This window comes from Vigna unguiculata, chromosome 8 (genome assembly GCF_037176805.1).
Source record: "Vigna unguiculata cultivar grain cowpea cultivar isolate G323 ecotype 2 chromosome 8, ASM3717680v1, whole genome shotgun sequence".
NCBI classification, from domain to species: Eukaryota; Viridiplantae; Streptophyta; class Magnoliopsida; order Fabales; family Fabaceae; genus Vigna; species Vigna unguiculata.
The window spans coordinates 27,460,733-27,474,927 of NC_140799.1; the positions used below are offsets into that span (position 1 = coordinate 27,460,733).

The following is a 14,195-nucleotide window of genomic DNA, read 5'->3' on the forward strand; positions in this document are numbered from 1 at the left end:
TCCGCTCTAAGTGAGACTAACTGACTCCTTAGAGTGTCAGGATGCGATCCTTACCTTGAATCCTTACCAAGTTATATAGATGGGGCACCACCATAGACACCCACTAACAAAGGCCATGGAATTACGTCCCGACCACTGAAGCACGACCCTAAAACCCCACTTAGAGATTTCAAGGAATTACGCACTGACCATGGACCAATCATAATCAAACAAATAATATTTAACATTCACATTTAAATATCTCATGCCGAACTTTACCATCCATCCTCATCTGTATTCCATGTTGAATCCATCTCATTCATCCTTCCCAAACCACGAAGGTATAAGTGTATTTCATACCAACACCATGCCATATCCATTAACCAACTCATCATTTTAATGTCATGGATCATCCCATACAAACATCATACTCACATCATGTTAAAACTAATGAATCACAATCATTACCATCTCATGCGTACAAAGTCACTCAATTTGTAACCCATGAACCACATCACTCATGCATAAACAATCAGAACATAATTTAATACAATAATCCAGCCATACATGTGATATTCGTCCAATAACACAGAAGAAATCAGAACAAGGCGCATCCTCGCCCAAGTCTCGCTCAGGCTGAGGGTGCTTGCTTAGGCGAGAGGTTTCCCTCGCCCAGGCGGACTCCCCTCGCTTAGGCGAGAAGTCAAGGAATGGGAACAGTGACTTCCTGCAAGATCTCGCTTAGGCGAGCCCTCCTCGCCCAAGCGAGAATGCATCTCGCTCAAAACGGGGACTCATCGCTTAAGCGACTTCTTGCGCAGAAATCCTGGGCGAACCCCTGTTAGTCTCACCTAGGCGAGACAAGCTTGCTTGGGCGAGATTATCAGTCCTCGCCACTGTTCGTACCTGTATCAATTGTATTTCACACACAAACGATAATACCAACTATCCCATGCATCCATAGTAGCATACTAGTTCAAGAATCATGAAACACAAGCAAGACAAACGACGAGCACATTAAACAGAAAGGATTCTAGCTTCCCTTACCTGGAAAATGCTAGCCAAACGACCTCGACACTTAAGCGAATGAGCACGAAAGTTCCCTAAGCAGATTTAAGAGGTGAGCAGAAACGAGGTCGAGCTAAACTTGAATCTGATTGAACTTCAAACCCTAGCAGAGCTCTGGGAAAGGGAAAGGAGAGTAGGTAAGTTACCATTTTGCAAGAAGAAGCATAAATGAAAGAGGTTAGACTATCTTAGTGGCTTTGGACACCCTATGGGCCAGTACTTAGGCCCAACAAATGGGACTAGGCCCCTTTAAATTTTTAAGGCAGAAAAAGAGGATTTTACACCCAGACCAAAATATATAAAAACTTTCCACAACAAATGTTCCTAAAGGTATTTTCAGATTTGAAAATGTCTTTCAAGGCACTTGTTTTGGAATTATTTTGTTGTATTCCAGAATAACAGTTTTGGAAGATATTTTTGAATATGGAACTATGTTAAGAAACACTTGTTCTACTAATTATTTTGTATTTTAGAATGACTATTCTGGAAGGTATTTTTGGATCCATGATTACTACTTGCACCCCATACTCAAAGCAAAAGACTAAAATACTTTTCCTTGTTGCATCTCACACACACTACCGTTGTAGTATTATACCCATTGTCATTGCGCCTCCATTCTTCATTGTCGTTGCACTAAGACACATATATAAGGAAAGAAAAACTAAAACGATGGTCTTTAACGTCTAGAATTATTGTTCTAGAAATCCTTTTTTCGAAACGCATCTCATATGTTCCGGAAACTATTATTCCGAAAAACTCATCCCGGAAAGCATCTCATGCGTTTTAAAATGTTTGTTTCAAAAATCTGTGAAAAATTTATTTTACAATGCATTTCATATATTTTAGAGAACTAGTTCTAGAAATTCTGTTTCAAAAGTCTTATTTCGAAGATATTTGGAAATCGCACATCGACTACAGATAAGATCACCTTATAGTATATAACTGAGATGTTACAAGTCAATTTTGTAAGGTTGAATTAGACTTAAAACTCACTTCTAACAAAGATTTTTTTCCAGAAATCATATTTCCGAAATTCCACAATAATTTGTTCAAGAAAATTTCTAAAAAAAATAATCCAAAAATCTCAACAATGTATGAAGAATAATATGATCAATTTAAAAAGTAAAAGGGTGAAGAAAGAAAAGTCCCTAACGCTTTCGGTACTCTCAAGTTATGCAGTGTTGGTTCAGCTCAGCAAAGAAAAGGAAGGAATAATACTTGGAGTGAAAAATAAAGTGAGAAGCCCAGGAAAAAATAAAAAGCTGCAACATGCAAAATTGGATGCTTCTTCCTGCCCCTCCGTGTTTTCTTCTTGCACGCCATAAACTTAATATTCCCAAATTAAGCTAATTTTTCAATAAATTAGACTTGCAGAAACCACATCTAAAATTATATTGGAAAAAGGAAGAAAAAGTAGTACAAATAAAGTAAAAAACTACATCAAAATTTACTTGAATGACAAACTTATAAAAACAAAATTCATAATTACTACTAATAATTAATTAAAAATAAATTTAATTAATTACAGTAGGTCTTAATGCAAGTTACTAAAATTTAATAGATTAAACTGTCAAATAATCAATCTAATTGTCAAATAGTTGATTAAATTGTAAAATAATCAATGTGTGTGTTATAATTATCTAATCAGCTAAAAGCAATATAATATTTACTTAACATAACGATTATTATTTTATAGATTAGTTTTTCAACTTAAACCTAACACGAAATAATCAATTAAACTAATTATTAATTAGATTAGTTAAGTTAGATAATGACTCATCCACAGATTTTAACATGTTTCCTAGTTATTCATACTTTATCAATATTATATACAAACAACATTAATAAGAGAATTATTTGTGCCCAAAAATAAATTTACTTAGGTTCGTGAGATTTCTTCGCCAAAATTAAATAAAGAAAATTTCTTTCAATTTTTTTATTTTATGAAAAATATAAATTCATTAGTAATTGCAAGAAAAAATAATAATAAATAACATTAAATGCTACTTTTATTTTCTTTTAGTAGAAAACATAAAAACAAAAATGGACGTGACAATTTTGAATAATTTTATTTTAGTTGTATGCCTATTGAAAGTTTATTATCTATAGCTACGTATAAAGGATTTCTTTTTTTTTTTTGTTTACTCTTTTTAATTTTTTACCTTCAAATGAACTTTTTCGTTTTTTATTTAACTAATTTTTTAGTTTAATCGGTTCTTTCAAATTTAATCAATTTTTTAAATTAAATAAATGAAAATAATCTACTAAATAAATAAAAATCGTCTACAAAATAAATAAAATTATCTAAAATTAAATTACAAAGTTTATTTATATTTTTTTTATAATTATAATTTCATTATTTTTTATTATTATAAAAAAAGTGAATATACGTATGTATTTTCACTAGTATATATAAATATGATAAGAATTGAACCTTATGATTTATTAGGCTAAGAATATGCCCTCAACACTTGCTACCCTTTACCCTAAAGGATTCTTCATCTACCAACTTGTTTTTATTTAATTTAAGACAACAAAATTAAGGCTTGTAATCAAGAATAAAGATTAATTTATTACCTAATAAAATAGTAAGTCCATCAAGTAAATCGAAGAATCAACTTAAATTAGCCTCATTTAAAAACATAATCATAAGCAAATTTTTTTATTATATATACTAAGAATCTATCATTCCATAATTAAAGATCAATTCTATCGGACATAAAAACACAAGAATTGTTGTTTTCTCTCTCCAGAAATAACTTGTAGATACATAATTAATAGTGAATTGAATCAAACTTAAGTAGAATAGAATAAAAACTCCACCTGCATTCCTTCCTTAATTGCATTAAATTTATTTCTTTTGTGCTACTTGTGCATTATATATAAAAGAAAGTTTCCCAAAATGAGATATTTACCACCTACATAAATCCTTACAAGAAAATATTTCATTAGTAACCAATTTTAGTAATCAAAAGTTGTTAGTCATTATAATGACAAATTTAGATGTCAATTTAAAAAATAAAAATTTTATTGGTTACTAAAATAATCACTATTATAAATAAAAAATTATAATTGGATTAATTAATTAGAAACCAATTTAAAAATTAAGTCATTTTGGTAACCAAAACTTAGGTAGCTAATTTTTAGTCACCAATATTTTTTTACTTTGTGAATCGGTATCTAAATTAGTCACTATAGTGACTAACAACTTTTGTTCACTAAAATTGGTTACTAATGATATATTTTCTTATAGTGAATCGAGTTGTAATTTTCCTTGAACAAGGTTAGTTCAAATACTTTCTGAGGTTGTTTTTGAATTATTACCTAATTCATGAAAATAATGCTTAGCATATATCTTAGCTCACCTACACCTAATAGCTTTGTTGTTTTTTTCAAAACAAAGTCATGTCAGTTTGACAAAACTTAACCATGTTTATATTTTTTTAAATTTCAGGTTGTTCCTGTAATAAGAATACCAAAAAGCACCACTTTGGTAAATAAACTAAGAGTGACTTTATAAAAATTATTGAAATTATTGACATAAATAAATTGGTAGGTCATTTGAATTTATTGATGAAATTTATCGACAAATTTTGAAATTTCAATTACCAATAGATTTTACCGATAGACATATTGTCATTGGTAAAATTTGTCAGAAAATCCATCAGTAGTACTGATTTCAATTATTTACGGATATTTCCATTGATAAAATTCATCAATAATTACATACTATAAAATTTGTCGATAAAATTCATCGATAATTTAAAATTCTTATTACTGAAAAATTTGTCTATCCATAAAAAAAATGACAAATTTCCCATCAAAATCTGGCAAGAAATTATCCCCAACACCCAAACCTCACCTTACCTTCACTTTTTCCTTTTCTTCTTTTACCTAACACACAATACCTACACAAATTCTCATCACACTCTTCCTCCTCTCCAATCCCATTCATACATGTTCCCATTCCCCTCGCACACACTCTCTTCCATCATCAATCTCCATCACCACTGCATAATATCATCATAAATTTATCATTCAAATAGAGGCACACAATTTCTCTTTTCCCAACTTCAACTTCTCCTTTGATACACATCTTCTTCTTCATTCTTAAATATCTCCATCTTTGTTTATCTATCTCCTTCAATATTTTGGTAAGGTTCTAGTGGGGTTCTGGCAAGCTTCAACCTCAACAATGACGATGGGAGTCGTCGCAGGTATGCCTTAAGTCTTCTTCACTCATGCCTCAACACCTTTACCCTTCGACAGGAAATATATTAATTTTCTCTGTATTGCCTAACCCTCGTCAAAGTGAGGTCCCCTTCAGCGAAGCCATCGCGACCACCAATGTCCTCTGTTGAACCCTCAACGGGTTGGGCTATCTTCGGTAACAACCATTGTTCATATTCTTCGTTCAATTTCGTTACAAATTCCCTAACGTCAGAGCTCAAATTCTACGACTATCATTGTTGACACTAATAAGGATAATTTGTTTCCGCCTGTTCGGTCCCTCTATTTCTCTAGTTGGGTCTCTGAAAAGCTCATTGCATCACCATTTTTGTTTTACTGATTTAGAAATTCCCCTCTTATGTTGATTTGAATTGTTGTTGCCTTTTGTTCATCATTGGAGTATGAGATTTCTTATTAATGTTGTAAAGGTGATTTTGGTAAAAATAGAAAAATAAAAGGAAGAATGAGGGACGGGGAAGAAGATGAACTAAATCGTGGTGTTTACCAGCAAATTTTTTCGTTGGTTATTACTAAGGGATTTACCTATGAATTTTATCGTCAGTAATTACCAACAGAATTCTTGTTCCGCTGGTAAAATTTATTGATGGGAATTTTAACGACAAATATTTTACAAACATTAATTTTGATTTACCAACGGATTTTAAGATAGTAAAAACAATCTTAAATGCGGGTGATGAGAAAGTGTCTTATAGTGAATATAAAATGAAATCATATTTAATTTAAAACAACAATTAACTGTTAGTTGTTAGTTTTTGTTAGCAATGAGAATTAAAGACATGACATTCGCCTCTTTTCCCTTCCTTTTAATCAATATACCGCCTTATCACTAAGATGATATCAGTTTAATATCAAACCAAACTAACTTTTATTCTTCATTTAAAAACTTGTTGGGTAACAAATTAAATAGTAGATATACTTGAAAAATATAAAAATTTTGAAAAAAAATAATAGATAAATATCCAATTTTATTAGATAATTTAAATTTAATTAAGATAAATTAAAATTAATGAAGACTTAATTACAATTTAATTTTAATTTACAGGTTCTTATTTGAACCAAAGAGCTATAAGGAATTACTTTTGGAGATTCTAAAATATTTCTACAGATTTTATTCCAGTTTCAAAATACTAAAGTTTGTGCTGCCAAATAATAAATAAAATATTCAAAGGCTTTTTTTTTTCCTTTGATTTTCAGAAGTGAAACATTTTGAAAAGTTGATATGTTTTGGACATTAAGTATATATAGAATCGCCTTAGGGAATTTGTAAATGACATTGAAAAGCAAAATTTTATTTTGTAACAAATTTTCTCATCTGTGATTAAAAGTTAGAATTTTGTAGGTATATGGAAAGGTGAGGTGCCAACCCATTGAAGCATTTTGTTTGGCATTGTGCAGTCACCAAAGCTAACTGCTTCCTCGTTATGGTAACATCTGTCCCATTAGAACAACTGACTCAGTGCACTCTGGCCGAAAGCCTCATAATAATGCTCACTCACTCACTCACTCACTCACTCATCATACCTTTTAAATTTACCAAGTTTTCACTTTCTATCCTTTATAACTACCACCTTTCTTTTAACAACCTAGCATGAGTGAAGGGCTAGATAGCAGCAATAACCCTTTTATCAAACTCAAAACAGTCACTATTTGCTCCCTCTAACACCAGCAACTATTCAGTGCCACCACACTAACCACCCTATTAATATTTCACATTGTACAACAACATTAACTCAAAAGTAAGATATAAAACTCATAAATGCATTGGTATATTCCCTCCATAATGTGTTAAGAAAGTATTTGTTGATTCGTTAATTATTGTTGTGTGGAGAGTGATTAAAAAAAAGTATGGTAGATAAATATGCTCATTCTTCAAGTGGGGACCATGGGATCGATGTCCTTCATGAGAGAGCAGACAGGTCTATGGAGATCCATTATTGAGTATCTCTATGGCAATGGCAAATAATGCATTACAGAGAGAAGCATATGCCATGTAGCATGCTATAGCTAACTTAATTATTAAAGCACACAACAGTACTTGTTCGCTAATAATTATTAAACCAGGAACAAAGGTTGTTGTTGTTGTTGAGGTCGCATGAGTATTATATGATGGGAAGTGTGAAGAAGGGTTTAGAAGAAACATGGCACAAGATGGGTTCTTGTTGTTTTAGCTTATGAGTATATAAAAATAGTTTTGTGGGGGTATGATTATTGGTAATAATACTACTATGAAGGGTCCTTTTCTTTTCTTTTTGCACCTTTTTTATTTCTCAGGTGTGGTCTATTGGGAGCAAAAAGGTCAGAACTGAAAGGCACTCAGATATTCTGAATGGCCTCGATAATCACCCCGTAAGAGGAAAAGAGGGTGCAAAGAAGTAATAATATGATTTGCATATGTTTTCTCTCTCACAGAAATGATGTAGGAGTGTGCATGATTGACATATTGATGAGTGCAAGCTGTTGGATTTTGGCATAATATGAGAGGTGAATGTGTTAAGAAATGCCCATTTTCTTCCAATAATTGGAGCTTCTAAGGGCTTGGCATATTTTATTTAAGGAACCAATCATGAAACTGAATCTAGTGGGAGGGTTTCTTTACACGTATGAAAATGAAGGGCAAGAGGGTTGGAAGCCTTGGAAACATGTTTGGTGTCCCCATTATGAATCCTCCCTCGTGTCTTCTTCAAATCAAGCACTTTCAGTGGATTCCAACTCCTCCTCAACCATTTATAAGATTCACCAATTAGTGGATTTCCCTTTCACGCACCTAACCCTTTGAAAACAAGCCATTAAACTACAAATCAGATCTCTCACATTCTTTAAAATATTACTGTTTTCAGATACCACTCTGCTCATATTTCATCCAGGTTGGTTCTGTCAAATCAAATCAGGGTGCCCAATGGCTAACATCTCTGCCTTCAATATATCCTAATTCAACAGGGATGGGGCAATCAATACTTAATTGTAGGCTATCAATATTTTAAAATCTTTATCTGAAGCAGTATCTTAAAACATATATATAGTATGTAAGACCTGGTGGTGCGATGTTAATAAGGTTTATTAAAATTAACCATTGTGCTTGTCTGTTTTTTTCAACTTTGTCTGACAAAAGGGTGAATGTAGATGCCCTGTATACAAGTTGGGAGGTACAGGACCAAGCAGGTTTATGTACTGTGAAACTGAGACTATAATTGTCAAATATCTTCTTCAAAATGACCACCCTTTGTTTGGTAATGGCGTGACCAACTCATTTCACGCATAGCACCTTGACCATAAGAATAGGGTGGTTGGCAATAATGGAAGAAATTTTCAGGGCTTAGTGATTCAATGGTGGGACTTGGGTTTTAGCATAGGGTTACTTCTTTGAGAATGTTAGGTGTGTAGCTTGTATAGTAATGCAAAATGTGCACAATTGGAGTAAGGAAAATATGGCCAAACAGAAACATGAATAATTGCAAACCAAAGGTGGCCATCACGGTTTCTTGCCAGCTTGTCATACCATCTACCTGTGCTCCCACCTAAATTTTCAAAATTCTATATCTTTCAACAATTATTACACGCTCATTAACATCAATGCTTTTCGTGTTCGTTTACACAACGTGGATTTTTAGTCACAGTTCAATTTTTCAGGCTACTCCTACTTACACATGATGACGACATCTTTGCATGCGAAACTCATGGACCAGTACTTCATCTCACAACACAGATCCATCTCCAACATTCCTACTATTCACATGAAGGGTTACACATTTAACAAATTTCGAACTCAAGATTATGATTTTCCAACTCAATTAGCCACTCACATTTGTGTCAGTCTTGGCATGTCCTCCTAAAACGACAAAGCTCCCAATTATTAAAGCTCCTACCATTTCTTTTCGGGATAAATCCAAATGTCAAAACAATTTCTACACGCGTGTACTTCTTAACCAGTGAGCTCTATTTTTTCCAAATGACAAGGGGTATCTTGACAACTGTATTCTCATCTACAGCTGTCACTACTCTTGTGAAACATTTATCTGCCTCAGATTCTGGAAATGAGGGTAGAGAGACACCAAGTTCAAGATTTCACATGCTTTTCGTCTCTTTAACTACCCTTTTTTTTCTGGTTTTCACCTTCACTTCATTGGCTCACACACTAATTAACCTACTCTTCTTTAGTATAATATATGCGTAAAGCAACCCGAGAACACCACTATCCATAAGTTTCTCCAGTTATATATAATATTCATCGCACATATGTGTATTCCTGTTGCTCACTCACTAACCTTTATTAAGGACCTTAAATTTATTCCAACATCGAGATCGGAATATAAAATTTGCCACAACAAATCCCTGTGACCCAAATGTTGATGACAAGCATAATGTGTCCACAAAGTTTATTGGTTTTTGGTTTATTACAACTAGTGCTTGGTTGAGGGATATGCTATATGCGGCAATATCAATGCATTGCTTAAACTAACAATCAACATAGTTCCAACATGGTTGCTTTAGTTTAATTGAAGAGGTTGTTCTTTTCGTTGTTTTTTTATTTTGAAGAAGTAACTTCACCGTACAACCTTTCATGCGCGTTTGTTATCTATATTTCCGAACTTGGGAATTATATATAACTTCTCTGCTCAATTTCATGTAGTAGATACTGTATTCACCCTCTCAACGTTATTCACGTAACATCTTCTGGCATCAAGTTAGGTTAGAGTCTCATTTGACGTTTGCGTTCCTATTCAAAGGAAATCATTTTTTTTCTTTCTTTCAAGGAACGCCGTTTACGGTGAAACAGATACAAACAGGTTATAAATATGAATTTATTTTGTATTTTATTTTCTTTTTAAATTTCGGTACAAAGTCATTTTGCACTTGTGATTGTCTAAATCACCTTTTCTAGTTGAAGTTGGTGATTTTCATACGATAAGTACAGTTGAGAGCAAGAAGGTTGACGCGCCATTCGCAATTGCGGCATAATACATCAGTTTCTTTCACTATCCGCATGCGCATGCAAACGTGTGAAGGAATAGACTACATTTCGAAACAAAAAATAAAACAAAAAAAAAAGAGAGAGAGAGAGAGAGAGAGAGAACCTAGCTATTTGAACTTGGCCCCTCCCTAAAACTTTAAATTATGGAACACACTATTTCCTATTTCCAACAAGAAAGGGATATAATCGGAACCACCCCTTGACCAAATTCTGGGTTGGCGTCAATTTCCCTGAACTCATCAAGAATCTATAACTTGTGGTATTGGGTACTCGTTCTTTTCCACTCCACCAAATGCCGCAAAAACTGCCCAACCTGCGAACAAAACATCATTTTGTTACCTCCGTTCGTTGTTAGCATGAAAGCGATGTTCGTGACAATGCTTGAATACAATAATTAATATTACACACTGATCATACCTCGGTTGGATCTTGCAGAGTGTAGGAAGCATCGGTTTCTTTTGGAATTTTAGAAACAAGAATCCCAATCCCTTGACCCCTCTTCCGTAAAACCTGATCATTATTACATGTAACAAGTTAGAACAACATAACTATTATATATCTATATATAATACGTGTAATATACTAATAAACACAAATCTTAACAAGCTGTGTAACAAGGTGGTGGCCTTTGTTAATTACCTTAAAAGCATCTTCGTCAGTTCGATCATCACCAATATAGATTGGAAATACATTATCAGAGTTACCATATCCTGGAAATGCAAAAAAAAAAAAAAACAAAAGGAAGAGAGTTAGAAGATGTAGCTCTCATGAGAAAAAACGTATACCAGCAGCATGAGACTTACCCAGTGATTCAAGCAAGAATTCAAGAGCCTTGCCCTTGTCCCATTTTATGGTTGGTCGAATCTCAAGCACTTTTCTCCCTTGAGTTAGCTTAAGTTTGGGGTAGTGATCGAGGAGCAAGCTAACTTGTTCAGCCAATGATGCCCAATTCTGAGAGAAAACAGGAATAAAATAATGAGGATTAGATATAAAACAAAAACATTAGCCGTCAATTATAGCGTGTCTGGTGCGCGTGCAAGTGGTGTGGGAGGAATTAAATATTTTGGTGAATGTTGGTACCTTTTCGTCAACACAGCGAAAGTGCACGGACAAACAAAACTTGTTATTTTCTACCTTAGCCCCCGGGACAGACTTTGTTTTATCCACCAAGATGTTGTACACCTGACCCCATAATAGAACAATGATAACGGCACAGTTAAAATGGTGTGTAAGTGAGGAGAAAATGAGGAGCCAGGAGATTCCTCAATTATATGTGGTAGTTAAAACAAAACAATGATCAACCAACCTCATTGATCATGGGTAAGAATTCACTACCGGGTTGGAAAAGTACTGCATCGTTTCCCTGCAAGAAAACAAAAAAATACGAATCTATGATGAGAGGGAAGGACACCATCATAAAAATCTTGGTTTCATTAATTTGGTTATGGAAACTTTTTCTCACTTTCTTAGTACTTCGCCTATTTGTTGGTCCCTTGATGTCCATCCCATGGCTCCCAGCATAGTACACTTCTGCCAATCTCACAAAGCTATACACCTAAAAAAAAATTTTAAATTCCAAATCAGTTTTCTGACCAAAATCATAATATACTTCCTTTTTTTTTGGGGGGGGAGAAAAAAAAAATGTACCTTGTCTATGCACCTTCCACTCACGATGGCAGTGGGGAAATGCCTCGCTATGTCCTTCAGTGTGGCCCTCATCTGATTTATTTACAGAAATGAAGAAGAAAGGGAAAATGAATTTCACTATTTTCTCTTATTTTAAGAATTTGAAGTTGGTGAATAAAACAAGAGAGAACAAAAGGTGTACCTTTTGACTCATGTATGCTTTATCTGGGTCTGCAACAATTGGGGAGAGAGTTCCATCATAGTCAAGAAAAGTGACAATCTGCTTCCCTTTGGACTCACATACAATCTGATCAAACAGGTTCAGTGCCGAAGGGTGGTAAAGCTGCACAAAGTTTGCGAAACCGAACAGAGTCAAGTCAGACACAATAATAAAAAATAAAAACATCAAAAGCTTCAATTTTAATCACACCATGTTGTCAAAAACAAGGGTTTATGTTTTATGCTTACAATCCAAGGACTGGGGTCTTGGTTCTGTGTGGATTTGACTCGAGTGGGAGAAGAAGCTCTCATTGAATCAATCCATGTGTTAACTTTGGTTCCTCCTTTTCCAGTTCCATCCTCCAAAGTTTTCAATAAGAGCTTTTTCTGGGGTAGGCCTAAAACCCCACCAAGCAAAGCCATTATTCCAGGCACTGCAGCTCTAGGTAGAGCACCTGAGTTTGAAATCGACATTGCCAACTCCAGAATCGTGTTATTCACATTACGGTTCGTCATTCTTTACCAACAACAACTGTAATAATAACACTGAGCCAAAAAAAATAAATTGTGGGGTGAAGTGAATTGAGAATGAGAATGAGAATGAGAAATGGGAAGAAAGGTCACGGGGTTATATAGAAGGAAGGCAGAGAGAGAAGAAGAGAAGAACAGAAGAACAGAGGAGAATGGTATGTGGGATGGTTCCTCTGATTAACGTGGAATTTATAGTGGAAAAAAGTTTGAATAAGAATAAATTATAAAAAAAAATGCACTCGCTTTCTACTCGTTGGTTTAAGTCTCGTATAAGCGAGGAGTGTGTGGTCAATTCATAACTTCGGTTACACGGGCATAAACCGACGAAACTATCACCTCTTTTCAATGGCCTTGTACTTTTCAGTAACTATACTAAATAAGAAAGTTGGAGGGACCACATAATAATCGCTCAGGCACCTCCTTTTCTAAGTTTTTTTTCTGCAAGAGTTTTTGCACAATAACAATAATCACCAACTTTTACTGATAAGTTCTTTCATAACCATTTTCCCACTAACTTGCTTTATCAGATTCTATTAAGGTAAATAAATGCCACCCTGCTTTTATCATTTCTTTTACTAAAAGTAACACAAATACTACCCAGTTGGTTATACAAAAATTAAGAATAACTTTTTATTCCAATACATAATTTCTGTACACAATCTGGTTTAAATTAAACAAATAATAGTGACATGATTATTTAAATTATCTTTTCACCAACCGAACTGAGTTTAAAGGGGTCGGTTTATCAAATATACTGAATTAAGATTCAAATTTTCATTAAATAAAGTATTTGCCTTTTGTTTTTCAAGCATGTTTTTGAAAGCAGACATGTTTTTATAAACAGTCATGTTTAAAATGCTAGCAAACTAAATATGTACATGCATTCCTTAACTATATATGATTCCATCTTTTGAATTCTCTAACATTTGAAAATTTGACCGTTTTTCGAATTAATTTGCTTTTGAAAATAATACCCGTGAAAAAAAAAAAAAAAAACTCTTTAAGCATAATTCAGGGGTTTTTTTCCTTAAAAGATATAACCACTGGGTGAGAGTATCAACCGAAGGAGGAAAATAATCCCATGGAAATGGATAATTCAGGATTTTATTCAGATTCTTTTAGACATTGGAGCAAAGCAGTATTTACCATTTTTAAGGCTATTTTACAACTTGTTATTCTTAAATGCTATTTTAAGAGACTCCTTTTCACAAAAAGACACAAAAGAAACCCTTTTTAAATTTTTAAAATTTTCCTTTACTTAAAGGAATTATGACCATGCTTAACACACATTTGAGGCATGTATTTGTAGCCACATTTTTTGTTTTTTCTTTCCCTCCATGCCTTCTCTCCCACAACGACCTTTCTCTAACCCTTCACGAAAGGTGAAAGAAACTTGAAACATGTTGAATTGAAACCACGTATTTCTTCAACAGTTCCAAACAAAAATTTCGGCACCTTTTCTATGTTGTAACATATTTTAGAACGTAGGTACTAAGAAACAGAATCGTAGGAGGAGTTAGCACAGTCGCCCCTTGTATGGTTTCGCAGATCT

General features: G+C 33.7%; 1 protein-coding gene across 2 annotated transcripts; it reads right to left on the bottom strand.

Moving 5' to 3' along the window:
- Positions 1–10,083: 10,083 nt before the first annotated feature.
- LOC114193307 (putative trehalose-phosphate phosphatase C) lies at positions 10,084–12,795 on the bottom strand. 2 transcript variants are annotated; one of them, XM_028083042.2, is made up of 10 exons: positions 12,362–12,795; positions 12,096–12,236; positions 11,915–11,986; positions 11,730–11,822; positions 11,574–11,630; positions 11,348–11,449; positions 11,071–11,218; positions 10,907–10,977; positions 10,685–10,777; positions 10,084–10,580 (listed from the first exon to the last, which is right to left on the bottom strand). In XM_028083042.2, the coding sequence occupies exons 1-10, from the start codon at positions 12,626–12,628 to the stop codon at positions 10,515–10,517; spliced, it is 1,110 nt and encodes a 369-aa protein (XP_027938843.1). In that variant the 5' UTR covers positions 12,629–12,795; the 3' UTR covers positions 10,084–10,514. The 2 variants fall into 2 exon arrangements, with proteins under 2 accessions (XP_027938843.1, XP_027938841.1); XM_028083040.2 differs by having other exon boundaries at positions 11,574–11,822.
- Between the last annotated feature and the right edge of the window lie 1,400 nt (positions 12,796–14,195).